General features: G+C 34.0%; 1 protein-coding gene across 3 annotated transcripts in view; it reads left to right on the forward strand.

Moving 5' to 3' along the window:
* SPOCK3 (SPARC (osteonectin), cwcv and kazal like domains proteoglycan 3) overlaps nucleotides 1–12,564 on the forward strand; it is a 481,502-nt gene extending 468,938 nt beyond the window's left edge. For all 3 annotated transcript variants that reach the window (XM_021938932.1, XM_021938931.1, XM_021938933.1), the window contains 3 exons: nucleotides 4,434–4,496; nucleotides 8,040–8,177; nucleotides 10,854–12,564. In XM_021938932.1, the coding sequence (XP_021794624.1) occupies nucleotides 4,434–4,496; nucleotides 8,040–8,177; nucleotides 10,854–11,023 (371 nt within the window). In that variant the 3' untranslated portion in view covers nucleotides 11,024–12,564. The remainder of the gene's footprint in view (nucleotides 1–4,433; nucleotides 4,497–8,039; nucleotides 8,178–10,853) is intronic.
* Nucleotides 12,565–14,028: the final 1,464 nt, after the last annotated feature.

Below are 14,028 nucleotides of genomic sequence, written 5' to 3' on the forward strand. Positions count from 1 at the left end.
CTGCTTTGAATGTCTTCCAGAGATTCTGGTACGTTGTGTCTTTGTTCTCATTGGTTTCAAAGAACATCTTTATTTCTGCCTTCATTTCGTTATGTACCCACTAGTCATTCAGGAGCAGGTTGTTCAGTTTCCATGTAGTTGTGCAGTTTTGAGTGAGTTTCTTAATCCTGAGTTCTAATTTGATTGCACTGTGGTCTGAGAGACATTTTGTTATGATCTATGTTCTTTTACATTCACTGAGGAGTGCTTTACTTCCAAATATGTGGTCAATTTCAGAATAAGTGTGATGTGGTGCTGAGGAGAATGTATATTCTGTTGATTTGGGGTGGAGAGTTCTGTAGATGTCTATTAGGTCCACTTGGTGAAGAGCTGAGTTCAAGTCCTGGATATCCTTGTTAAGTTTCTGTGTCATTGATGTGTCTATTGTTGACAGTGATGTGTTAAAGTCTCCCATTAGTATTGTATGCGAGTCTAAGTCTCTTTGTAGGTCTCTAAGACTTGCTTTATGAATCTGGGTGCTCCTGTATTGGGTGCATATATACTTAGGATAGTTAGCTCTTCTCGTTGAATTGATCCCTTTTACCATTATGTGATGGCCTTCTTTGTCTCTTTTGATCTTTGTTGGTTTAAAGTCTGTTTTATCAGAGACTAGGATTGCAACCCCTGCTTTTTTGTTTTGTTTTGTTTTGTTTTGTTTTCCATTTGCTTAGTAGGTCTGCCTTCATCCCTTTATTTTGAGCCTATATGTGTCTCTGCACAAGAGATGGGTCTCCTGAATACAGCACACTGATGGGTCTTTACTGTTTATCCAATTTGCCAGTCTGTGTCTTTTAATTGGACCATTTAGCCAATTTATATTTAAGGTTAATATTGTTATGTGTGAATTTGAAACTTTCATTATGTTAGCTGGTTATTTTGCCCATTAGTTGGTGCAGTTTCTTCCTAGCATTGATGGTCTTTAAAATTTGGCATGTTTTTGCAGTGGCTGGTACTGGTTTTTCCTTTCCATGTTTAGTGCTTCCTTCAGGAACTCTTGTAAGTCAGGCCTGGTGGTGACAAAATCTCTCAGCATTTGCTTATCTGTAAAGGCTTTTATTTCTCCTTCAGTTATGAAGCTTAGTTTGGCTGGAAATGAAATTCTGGTTTGAAAATTCTTTTCTTTAAGAATGGTGAATATTGGCCCCCACTCTCTTCTGGCTTGTAGAGTTTCTGTCAAGAGATCTGCTGTTAGTCTGATGGGCTTCCCTTTGTGGGTAACCCGACCTTCTCTCTGGCTGCCCTTAACATGTTTTCCTTTATTTTATCCTTGGCGAATCTGACAATTATGTGTCTTGGGGTTGCTCTTCTTGAGGAGTATCTTTGTGGCATTCTCTGTATTTCCTGAATTTGAATGTTGGCCTACCTTGCTAGATTGGGGAAGTTCTCCTGGATAACATCCTGAAGAGTGTTTTCCAACTTGGTTCCATTCTCCCCATCACTTTCAGTACACCAATCAAACGTAGATTTGATCTTTTCACATAGTCCCGTATATCTTGGAGGCTTTGTTCATTTCTTTTTACTCTTTTTCTCTAAACTTCTCTTCTCACTTCATTTCATTTATTTGATCTTTAATCACTGATACCCTTTCTTCCACTTGATCGAATCGGCTACTAAACCTTGTGCATGCATCGCGTAGTTCTTGTGCCATGGTTTTCAGCTCCATCAGGTCATTTTAAGGTTTCCTCTACACTGTTTATTCTAGTAAGCCATTCGTCCAACCTTTTCTCAATTTTTTTAGCTTCCTTGCGGTGGGTTCAAACATTCTCCTTTAGCTCAGAGGAATTTGTTATTACCGATCTTCAGAAGCCTACTTCTGTCAACTCGTCCAAGTCATTCTCCATCCAGCTTTGTTCTGTTGCTGGCGAACTGAGAGAGATCCTTTGGAGGAGAAGAGGCGCTCTGGTTTTTAGAATTTTCAGACTTTCTGCTCTGGTTTCTCCCCATCTTTGTGGTTTTATCTGCCTTTGTTCTTTGATGATGGTGACCTACAGATCAGGGTTTGGTGTGAATGTCCTTTTTGTTGATGTTACTGCTATTCTTTTCTGTTTGTTGGTTTTCCTTCTAACAGTCAGGACCCTCAGCTACAGGTCTGCTGGTGTTTGCTGGAGGTTCACCCCAGACTCTGTTTGCCTGGGTATCATCAGTGGAGACTGCAGAACAGCAAATGTTGCTGCCTGATCCTTCCTATGGAAGCTTCACCTCAGAGGGGCACCTGGCTGTATGAGGTGTCAGTCAGCCCCTACTGGGAGGTGTCTCCCAGTTAGACTACTCGGGGTTCAGGGACCCACTTGAGGAGGCAGTCTCTTTGTTTTCAGATCTCAAACTCCGTGCTGGGAGAACCACTGCTCTCTTCAAAGCTGTCAAAAAGGGACGTTTAAGTCTGCAGAAGTTTCTGCTATGTTTTGTTCAGCTATGCCCCACCCCTAGAGATGGAATCTACAGAGGCAGGCAGGCCTTGTTGAGCTGCAGTTGGCTCCACCCAGTTCAAGCTTCCTGGCCACTTTGTTTACCTAGTCAAGCCTCAGCAATGGTGGACACCCCTCCCCAAGCCTCTCTGCTGCCTCACAGTTCAATCTTGGACTGCTGTGCTAGCAGTGAGCAAGGCTCCTTCAACATGGGACCCGCCAAACCAGGTGCAGGATATAATCTCCTGGTGTGCCATTTGCTAAGATCATTGGAAAAGCACATTATCAGGGTGGGAGTGTCCCAATATTCCAGGTACTGTCTGTCATGACTTCCCATGTCTAGGAAAGGGAATTCTCTGACTCCTTGTGCTTCCTGGTGAGGTGATGCCCTGCCCTGCTTTGGCTCACACTCTGTGGGCAGCACCCACTTTCTGACCAGTCCCAATGAGATGAATGCCGTACCTCAGTTGGGAATGCAGAAATCACCTGCCTTCTGCGTCGCTCACGCTGGGAGCTGTAGACTGGAGCTGTTCCTATTCAGCCATCTTGGAATGATTCTCTTTCTTTCCATTTTAGATTCTGTAAGATGAAAATTTTTTTAGATTTTGCAAGATTAAATTCACATATTAAACTACAAAATATATGTTAAGCACCTATCTCATTCTTTATTCCACTTTTTTACATAAAATTTAATAATTGAATATTTTGAATTCAATGTATTATATACTTTTAAAATCATTTAAATTAATTATAATTTGCCTTTTTACTAAAAAGTTGTACCACAGGACAATAAGAAATGGTATATTATTTTGCAGTTTTAATATTTTATAATGCCACTTTTATATAGCAAGCATTAACAGCAAGTTTTTAGACTATGAATACAAAATGCATTAAACTGCTTTCAGATAAGACTATATATTTTACATATTATGTATGTATATAATTATATGCAGTTATCTCTTGATATCCAAGGGGTATCGATGTCAGGACAATTTGTGAACACTAAAATCAAGTCACTGAAATCCCTTCTATAAAATGGCAAAGTATTGACATATAACCTACACACGTCCTCTTATATACTTTAAATCATCTCTATATTTTTTATTTTTTGAAAATTTCTGATTAGCAGTTGGTTGAATCTATAAGTGCAGAACTCACAGATATGAAGGGCCAATAGTAAATATAAGAGTAACAATATAAGACAAACTATATTGTGACTATTTAGAATTTTACATTTCTCTACAAATGTCCTCCTTCAAGTGGTTAAGTTTGAAAATAGGCAAAGATTATTTCCAAATAGGTTTAAATGTTTTCAGCTTATTTTTAAATAATGCCTTATCAGAAATAATTTTATATTATATCCTGTTCCTAAATTGCATATATGGATGAAACTAAAAAGACCAATATCTCTTAACATTATACAATATTAAAATTTGTAATAAGATCTTTAACATAGCTGGAAAGAAGCGTTAACTTTTTCATACGTTACTTTTGTAACACAAAGTTATTTGTTTATATCATAGAAACTTTTAAACGAGGGGAAAACATAATCAGTTAATTGCTTCAGTAGCAGTCAATTAGTTGAATTCACATTCTGACTTGTTTGACCTTTTAAAAGTAATTAAGTATTTTTCATCATATAAGTATCTTTTATACTTTTAAAAAATCCGATCCAGGCACTCTGAGGAAAACCAAGGTGTTATATATTGACAATTAGGAAAGCAGCATGAGTGCTCTCTCTATATATACAGATAGATATTAGATAGATAGATAGATAGATAGATAGAGAGATAATAGATAGATGATTGATAGATGATAGATAGACACATGTATGTACCTATATGAATATATCTTTATAAGTAAACCAATTAATATGTAATACATATCTTCTGAAGGCACGCAAAGACCAAGTGAAGTTTGATAACATAGAAATTACACTTTCTTTGTTTAACTACAATCCTCTAAGTAACATTTTTAATGTCATTGCAGACCCACCTTGCCAGACGGAGCTCAGCAATATTCAGAAGCGGCAAGGGGTAAAGAAGCTCCTAGGTGAGTAATAGATCATTCTTCTGAAAGCTTTATTGCTTACATAAATAACCCCAGGGAAACAGCAACATAAAATCAATATTAATCCAACAAAGATAGACTGCACTAAATTTCAGCAACAAAATTTATGAACTTTTTGAAAGCCATGAAACTTACTTTTATTACCTTACCTATTGAAAGATATTATGTCTGTTTTATTACCCTAATATAATGTTCATTTTGAAAGTTATTAAGTAAAAAGAGAGATTTAAGCAATGCTAAAGTTAAAACATCAGCAGAAAATTCAGTTCTAATTCTATGGTTAAGATTTAAGAATTGATGGCAAATATATATATATGTATGTGTGCTATTTAAAGCAAGTAGTTTTATAAATTGGGTGAAAAGGTGCTCTGAGTACCTCAGGGAAATTTGAACAGACTTGTTAGTATTTTTCATTAGTATTTTTTACTACTCTACTTTTAATAAATAAATGTATAAGTAGATAGATAGATATTTCAGATTTTATTCAAAGCTTTGAAATATTTAAATGTTTGGATATAAACAGATTATTAAACTATTACATATGAGTGGTTTATTCATATAACCATACAATTTTTAAATAAACTATTTTTGGAATAGTCTTAAATTTATAAAAATGGTGACAAAGGTACATAGCTTCCAAACATTCTTCACCCAGCTTCCTCTAAAATATAACATCTTGCATGTGCCAAATAATGATGGAACATTTGTAAAAATCTAAGAAATTAGCATTGCTATAGTCCTATTAAGTAAGCTTCAGAGTTTATTTGGATATCACCAGTTTTGCCACTGTTCTTCTTTTTCTATTTTGGAATCCAAAGTGTGACACCACATATGCAATATTTATTTTCACATATATTAACATACTTGTGTATTTAGTGGCACATAACTCTAATGTCTCTGGATCTGATTAATCTGTTTTATATTTTGACTTACCATCTTTGTAATTACAATATATTATGTTTAAATAACAGGATTTTTCACATTACTTGCAAATTCTTGTTTCAGTGGCCATTGTACAGAATTTAAAAATTAGTGTTTTGTAATAAAACATTTTTAGGTGTGAAAATTACTAATGATAAATGCTACAATGTGTCATGTTTCTTTTAACCCTGTTACAAGATGCAGGAGATATCACAGCTCACAAATGAAAATAATACATTCTGGCTGGGCACAGTGGCTCACGCCTGTAATCCCAACACTTTGGGAGGCCAGGGTAGGCACATCATCTGAGTTCAGGAGTTTGAGACCACCCTGGCCAATATGGCAAAACCCCACCTCTACTGAAAATACAAAAATTAGCCTGGCATGGTGGTGTGTGCCTGTAATCACAGCTACTCTGGAGTCTGAAGCAGGAGAATCGCGTGAACCAGGGAGGAAGATGTTGCAGTGAGCCAAGATGGTGCCATTGTACTCCAGCCTGGGTAACAGAGCAAGATTCCATCTCAAAAAAATAATAATAATAACAATACGTGCTTATATAGGTTTGTCTTGGCAAATCAAAGTTTAGCCGTGTACTATAAAGAAAGCCATTGAAATTCAACTGAAAAGTATTTTCTACTTAAGGTCTATTAGTAACAAAAATCTGTTAGAATACAGGTTTTTATTATTTGAAGGTATAAAAAAATACTTTGTGCCCATTTGGGAAGAGTTACCTTCATTATTCTTTCATAATATAAATGAAAATTTTTATAGAGAACACTAAAGGCTTTAAGCATTTCTTCTAATTTGGGTGGGGTATTATATGCGTCTGAAATTGATCACTTGTTATATACGAGTATGGTGCCACATGTCCTGATTTAGAGATTCAGTCTTTGAAAGGAAAAGAGAGTACTCTTAAGAATTATGCTAAAACTGCAGACATCAACCAACTTTACTGGCATAACGTATCAACTATGGTCACATTAACTATACATCATAACATGTATATGTCAAGTATGTCAAATCATGGTAGTTGTAAAAGCTGTAGATGTAACAACGTTGAATTTTTTTCTGTAGTTAATGATATTTTGTATATCTCATTGAAAGATTAGCAGTTCATCTGTTTGAATAAATATAGTTTTGTTAACTGTTAATAATTTGCATATAACAATTTTCAAACTTTTTGAGATAGTGAAATTTTGATGCCATATGGTTACAAGACTAAGTAAATTTTGTCTTTTATCCACTTATTTATTTATTTATTTATTTTAATTCACCAATAACTATCATGCTTCTGGTCACAGAAGAAAAAATAGTCAGAAAATAAAATAAAATATTATTATCTCCTAGAACTTAAATTCTGTTTGGAGTACTTATAAAGAACATGATTTCACTTTTAAATTACTAATTAAGCATTTATCATGAGCATTGTGCCATGGAGTATGTTAGATTTTATAGATATAAAAATCAGTCTCTGGTCGGAAACAATGGCTCATGCCTGTAATCCCAGTATTTTGGGAGGTTGAGGTGGAAGGATTGCTTGAAGTCAGGAGTTTGAGGTCAGTCTTGACAACATGGCGAAACCCCATCTCTATTTAAAAACACAAAAATTAGCCCGGTGTGGTGGTGCAAGCCTGTAATCTTAGCCACTCAGGAGTCTGAAGTAGGAGAATCACTTGAACCTGGGAGGCAGAGGTTGCAGTGAGCCAAGATCGTGCCACTGTGCTCCAGCCTGGGCAATGGAGCAAGACTCTGTCTTAATAAAGAAATAAATAAATTTGTCTATCTGTTCTACTATTCCCAATAGACTGTGTTCCCTCTAGACCATGGGTTTGAAATGTTGTTCATACAACAATGAAAATGAAGAGAACCTAAATATTTCTAACTATAGATGATATCACAATATAGTGGTGAAAGTACGCAGGACAGTCAACACACACACACACACACACACACACACACACACACACACACACACACAGAGAACGGAAGAAGTAATCAGGAATCTTTCACTTGAAAAGAAGACTTTAGATTGTGGGTCACATTTAAGTCACATCTTAAAATGGAAGAGAGAAGAGAGAGATTCTAGTTGTCATAAACAATGTGTAAAGAGACAAAACAACATTGAATTTGGGAAAAACAGAGAGCTTGATTTGGAAAGAGCTTGGAATATAGGAATGAACATTTGGGGAAATGAAAGTAGAAAGTTTCCAGTGATGGAGGCAGATGGTGACAGGTCTTCTGCCATGCTAAGTGGTCTGGGTGATTTAATATAAGCATGGCACTAATCAGATGTTAATTCTGTATTGTACCTCTGAAACACTACCCTTTGCACAGTGAGAACTAATGAAATAGTAATTTGCTTAACAAAGGAAATGAATCCTTGAACTATAAGCAGTTCACTGTGGCAATGGCCAGCTCCATGACAGAAAAGACTTCCTTGATTTCGTCTAAGGCATCACTGGTATCTATCCTGGAATACAGTGGATACTTCATATGTGTATGTCTTTAATGCATTAATGCATAATTTGGTGCCTATCAAAAAGGATCACAGCTTATTCATAAACTACATGTGTGTGTTTGTATGCCTGTGGCTTGTTTCAACAGGACAGTATATCCCCCTGTGTGATGAAGATGGTTACTACAAGCCAACACAATGCCATGGCAGTGTTGGACAGTGCTGGTGTGTTGACAGATACGGAAATGAAGTCATGGGATCCAGAATAAATGGTGTTGCAGATTGTGGTAAGGAGAAGGGTTACTTATTTCATAATTTCCCAAGCACAGAATTAAGTGCTTTAGAGCCTCATTCATTTGTTCAAGCATTTAATCAGGACTTACTCTATGCAAAGACTATAGAATATATAGGGTGGAGGAAGTGACAAAAAAACTTACTCCTAGCATGTTAAAAACTTGGATAGATAATAAGTGGTCATTGCATAATTTAGATTTTCTAGAGAGATTAATTAAAAGCTGGGTTCCTTTCCTACTTCAAATTCAGAAAGTGGTTGAGGTACTTCTTTTCCTCTCAGCAGAAGCAGACCTTTTCATTCATCCTACTGCAAGTCAATAAACTCTATTTATTATGTCTTCAGATGACACCCTTTTGTCTGTATACCTCTGGAGATGGTGACTTAGGGAATATGTGGGTTCACCAGCCAAAGAAATACAAATCTTCTTAAAGTAAAAGTTCATAAATTACAGCTATATGAGCATGTTTCCCTGTGCTTGAGTGAGGAAAATGTAATTTGATTGTTTAAAGGGAATTATAGTTAATATTCAAATTCTTTTTATGCATTTTTTATGTATTTATTTATTTATTTTTATTTATTTATTTTTTTTTTTTGAGACAGAGTCTCCCTCTGCTGCCCAGGCTGGAGTGCAGTGGCCAGATCTCAGCTCACTGTAAGCTCTGCCTCCCAGGTTTAGGCCATTCTCCTGCCTCAGCCTCCCGAGTAGCTGGGACTACAGGCGCCCGCCACCACGTCCAGCTAGTTTTTTTTGTATTTTTTAGTAGAGATGGAGTTTCACCGTGTTAGCCAGGATGGTCTCGGTCTCCTGACCTCGTGAACCTCCCGTCTCGGCCTTCCAAAGTGCTGGGATTACAGGCTTGAGCCACCATGCCCGACCTTTGTATATATTTAAAATAGAATGTAACAATTAGTCGAACATAACATACATGCATTTTAAAATTTCCATTGTAGTACCATTTGTACTTCATAAAACATTTTTCTAGAATGCAAATGTCAATTTTGTTTGTATTATAGACAGTTTTCATGACAAAAGCCACTTCATTGTACACACACACACACACACACACACATATGCACCAGGAATTAATTCATTGTGTTTCAATTAATATAAATGATCAAAAATGAAAATAAAGTACTTTTTAGTCTTGCATTTTAGAAAATATTTAGATGTATTCTTCAAGCAAATTTTAGACTAATAAACTAAGACTGTTAAGAAAAAAGATAAACAATAAAAGTAGTCTCATTTAATCTTTAAATTCCTGCTCTGAATCCATTTGTTCATAACATTTTTAATAGCTTAGTTTTGTTTGCTGACCTGGCCAATGCAATTACATTTAAGTAGGAAGAAAGAGGATTCAGTAGCTATCTTACATAAATTTTACATAGAGGGAACACATCTTTGTAATATGTACTGTAAAGTAGTTGCATTATAAATTACTTCAGTTGTCATTGATAACAATGATGGATACATAAGTTTTTTATGTTGTAAGTAAAAATTATATGGAGATGAGTTCCTTAAGTGAACAAGAACATTGTTTTTAGAACGTGGACATCTGAGTTTTCTTAACATTGTATAACTAATACAGCAGATGAAGTTGGAGAATGAAACAATATTTTCTTCAGTTAAGATGGGAATTTTAGTGTGTTGTCTCGTGAGATCAACCAATTTATAAACCTTGAAGTACATCAATTGGATTTGTTATAATTAGATACAAAAGAATTATAAGAATAAAATATTAGAAAGAGTAGAAAATAAATCCACACCAGCATTGGAGGAGTTGAAAAGTCAATATGCGGTGAGTGCTAAGATGTATGTGCATTATTGCCTCCATAAATATTAATAGTTATTTTTAAAATATTTTGTAAAATGTTAGTTTTCTGTTGCTGTAGTAACAAATTCCCCACTTAGTGGCTTAAAACAACAAACGTTTATCCTACAGTTCCGTACCTCAGAAGTTCAACACAGGTCTCACTAAGCTCAACATCAAGATGTCAGCAGGAGGGTGCTCCTCTCTGGAGGCTTTAGGGGAAAATCTATTTCCTTGCCCTTTTCACCTCTTAGAGGCAGCTTGCAACCATTGGTTCATGGACTCTTTCCTCTAATCTTAAGCTGACAACATTGTGTCTCTGATCATTCCTCTGTAGTCCTAGCTCCTTCCCACTCTATCTGGAAAACATTTTCTTATTTTAAGAACCTAAGTGACAATTTGGATCCACCTGGATAATTCAGGATAATCTCTCCAATTCAAATTCCTTTACTTAGCCGTATTTGCAAAGTCACTCTTTCATGTAAGGTAACATATTTATAGGTTCTGGAGATTAGGAAATGGACATATTTGGTGGGGCACTTTTTCTGTCACACTTATAGAAGAAATTTTAAATTAAAATGCACAGTCTGACATGAACTTCTATAAAAACTAGGCTGAGATCAATCTTGCATAACACACCTCAATAATGATTCTGCTTTTAGCACATACATTTTAACAAATGATAGATTTTTAACATGTGATAATTTTCCAGAAAAAGGACATTTCCTTATCTTTGATAAATAAGATAGAAAAGCAATTACGTTTTAAAAAATATTCTTAATTTTCGTAAGGATTTTGTCTTTCAGTAGTTAACACTATTCAGTCAAATAAAGGTAATGTTTATGTTCACTTTTTTTAAGCTATAGATTTTGAGATCTCTGGAGATTTTGCTAGTGGAGATTTCCATGAATGGACTGATGATGAGGATGATGAAGATGATATTATGAATGATGAAGATGAAATTGAAGATGATGATGAAGATGAAGGGGATGATGATGATGGTGGTGATGATCATGATGGATACATTTGATTGATGACAGTTGAAATCAATAAATTCTACATTTCTAATATTTACAAAAATGATAGCCTATTTAAAATTATCTTCTTCCCCAATAACAAAATGATTCTAAACCTCACATATATTTTGTATAATTATTTGAAAAATTGCAGCTAAAGTTATAGAACTTTGTGTTTAAATAAGAATGATTTGCTTTGAGTTTTTATATTCCTTACACAACAAGAAAATACATATGCAGTCTAGTCAGAGAAAATAAAGTTTTGAAGTGCTACTATAATAAATTTTTCATGAGAACAAACTTCGTAAATCTTCCATAAGCAAAATGACAGCCAGTGCTTGGGATCGTACATGTTAATTTTTTGAAAGATAATTCTAAGTGAAATTTAAAATGAATAAATTATTAATGACCTGGGTCCTGAGGATTTAAGAAAAATATGCATGCTTTAATTGCATTTCCAAAGTAGCATCTTGCTAGACCTAGATGAGTCAGGATAACAGAGAGACACCACATGGCAAGAAAAACAAAGTGACAACTGTAGAGTCCTCCATTGTGTTTACATTAATAGTAATGTTTTTAACTATGAAGTTATTCTGGATCTCATAGTACATTTTACAAAATGGCAAGTATGGAAAACCATGGATTCTGAAAGTTAAAAATTTAGTTGTTCTTTCCAATGTGTATTTTAATTTGGATGGCAGTCTCATGCAGATTTTTAAAAATATTCTTTAATAACATGATTTATTTGCCTTTCTAGATTTCTTTATCTTTCAGACCAGCAACTTAGGTTTCAGAGTTTAAATTAGGAAGACAAAGGGAAAGATTGATTTAAACCGTATTGTTACAAAGTTTGTCATTTGCCCCAAGGTCAAATTTTAAATTCTTAATTTTCATTTTATTTCCCATTTTAGATAAAAATTTGCATTTAATCTTATAATTATGTTATTTTTGTTAGTAGTGCCGAAACCTAGAGAACGTATTGTATGGTGCCTTGCAAAAATAGAAATAGAAAGATTTTAGCATGCATACCAATATAGTATATTACGCAATATATAAGCACACCTAATTAACAGATTAATAACAGTAAAGGTACTGCTGCTGGAATGAAGAAAATGGGATATGTTTCTTCCTTTTTTTCTATTGTTACATAATTGCCAAGTGGACTTGTTTATGATTATTGTGTAGAGTAGCATTTAAGATTTAACTGTAGCGAAAATTACTTTAACCGCTGTGTTTAAGTTAGCATGTTAATTAATTGTGTAGACATTTTGGCACACCATCACTTTTAACTATATCAGACCAATGGTTTTGTGCCCATAATAAAAATGGAAAATCCTGTTGAATGTTACATATTGGTATCTTTAATTTCAACAGTGGGTAAACTGGTTTCCCAGTATACAATTCATTGAAAGCAAAATTGATGAATTATTTCAATTTAATTTATACACACTCAATACAAACTTTAATGTTGACTTTATGTAATATTTAAAGTATAATGCATTTTCTTTTTTACTGTTTATGTATAGTTTACAAAATAAAGAATCTTATAACCAAATTGAACTGTTCCTCAATGGTTTTTCCGGAATACACATAGTAGCATGAAGGTTTCTTAATCTAGTCTTTGATTTTTAAAATGAATGCATCACAAACTAGCTAGGGGAGTTTCCTGAAATTTTAGAATTTCAAAATTAGAGCCCTTGGAATCTTGAATATTATTTTTCAATGTATGTTAAAATGTTTTTTTGTTGGTGGTGGTTTGTTTTGTTTCATTTGTCGTAATATTGTAAAATGGATCATATCTTTGTCAAGGCTGTATTTTAAAACCCACTTTTATAGTGTCATACTTAACATATTTGGCTAAATTTCTATAGCAACAGCATTTTGAAGAGTGGTCAGATAGCCTTGTCTATTTAACAAATGTATATAAATATAACTGATTGGGAAGAGACAAAAACAAATTATATACAGAGGTTTAGCAAATGAATGTAACATAACAAATATAGTAATGTTGAAGTTAGGCTGTTTTTCTAAAGAAGTGTCTCTTAGACTCCCAAGAAAGCAATTAAATCAACAGCAAATAGAAAATAAAAAAAAAATTACACTATAAAACTTTATGTAAATTATTTGTATACAATATATATTTGTGCGTGTATAAAAATTCTATTTGTAATATATATTAGGTCTTTTCATCATCATTTAATTAATTTTAAATATTTTGATACAATACAATTATACCTATACATTTATCCCCCCAAAATATAAATATTGGACAGCTACTGTAAATCAGACAGTATTCTACACACTAGATATTGATTAATGAACAAACTATGAAGTGTAAAGACAGGCAATACATTTATTCCTGGCCCATAATACAATATGGCTATAATCTCCATTGGAATAAACCAAAGAAAGTTATTTACTAGATTTAATTTGAATAAGAAACGAGGTATTTTGAACCCCCCAACGAGAGTCCTTGATAGAAACCCCAAATCTTAACATTTTAATTAAAAAGAATCTAAGTATCTCAACAGTTTGTTCTTTCTTAAATTGAAATCTGATTCATAGGTATAAAGTCATACAATACAGTCTATAATAGTGTCTTATCTTTCTCATCTGTGTTATTTAGAAAGCACACATGCGACTCAAAAATTACAAGACATTCGGAATCACACCAAATTGAAAACTGAAACATAGAGGAAATGAGTAGAAGAAACATACAAATAAAATAGCAAGTGTTCCTTTTATGCCAAAATCTAATATGGAAATTAAGATGCTTTATTGTTGTGCCTATCGGGGATGGTAATTCTGCCTAATACTATTGAGGGAAAAATGCTAAGTTTAAAATAAACATGAAACATTTTAATATTGATCAAAATGATATGTGACCTAATTCAAACTCTGTATTTCTGCCAATCATTTAATAGAAAACATCCATCGAACCAAAATATCAAAATTATTAGCAAAAGTGTTCTAACTAATAAAACAGCTGCTAAGAGTACTTTATTCTGTGTATACATTT

Source organism: Papio anubis, chromosome 3 (assembly GCF_008728515.1).
Source record: "Papio anubis isolate 15944 chromosome 3, Panubis1.0, whole genome shotgun sequence".
In the NCBI taxonomy this organism is placed as follows: Eukaryota; Metazoa; Chordata; class Mammalia; order Primates; family Cercopithecidae; genus Papio; species Papio anubis.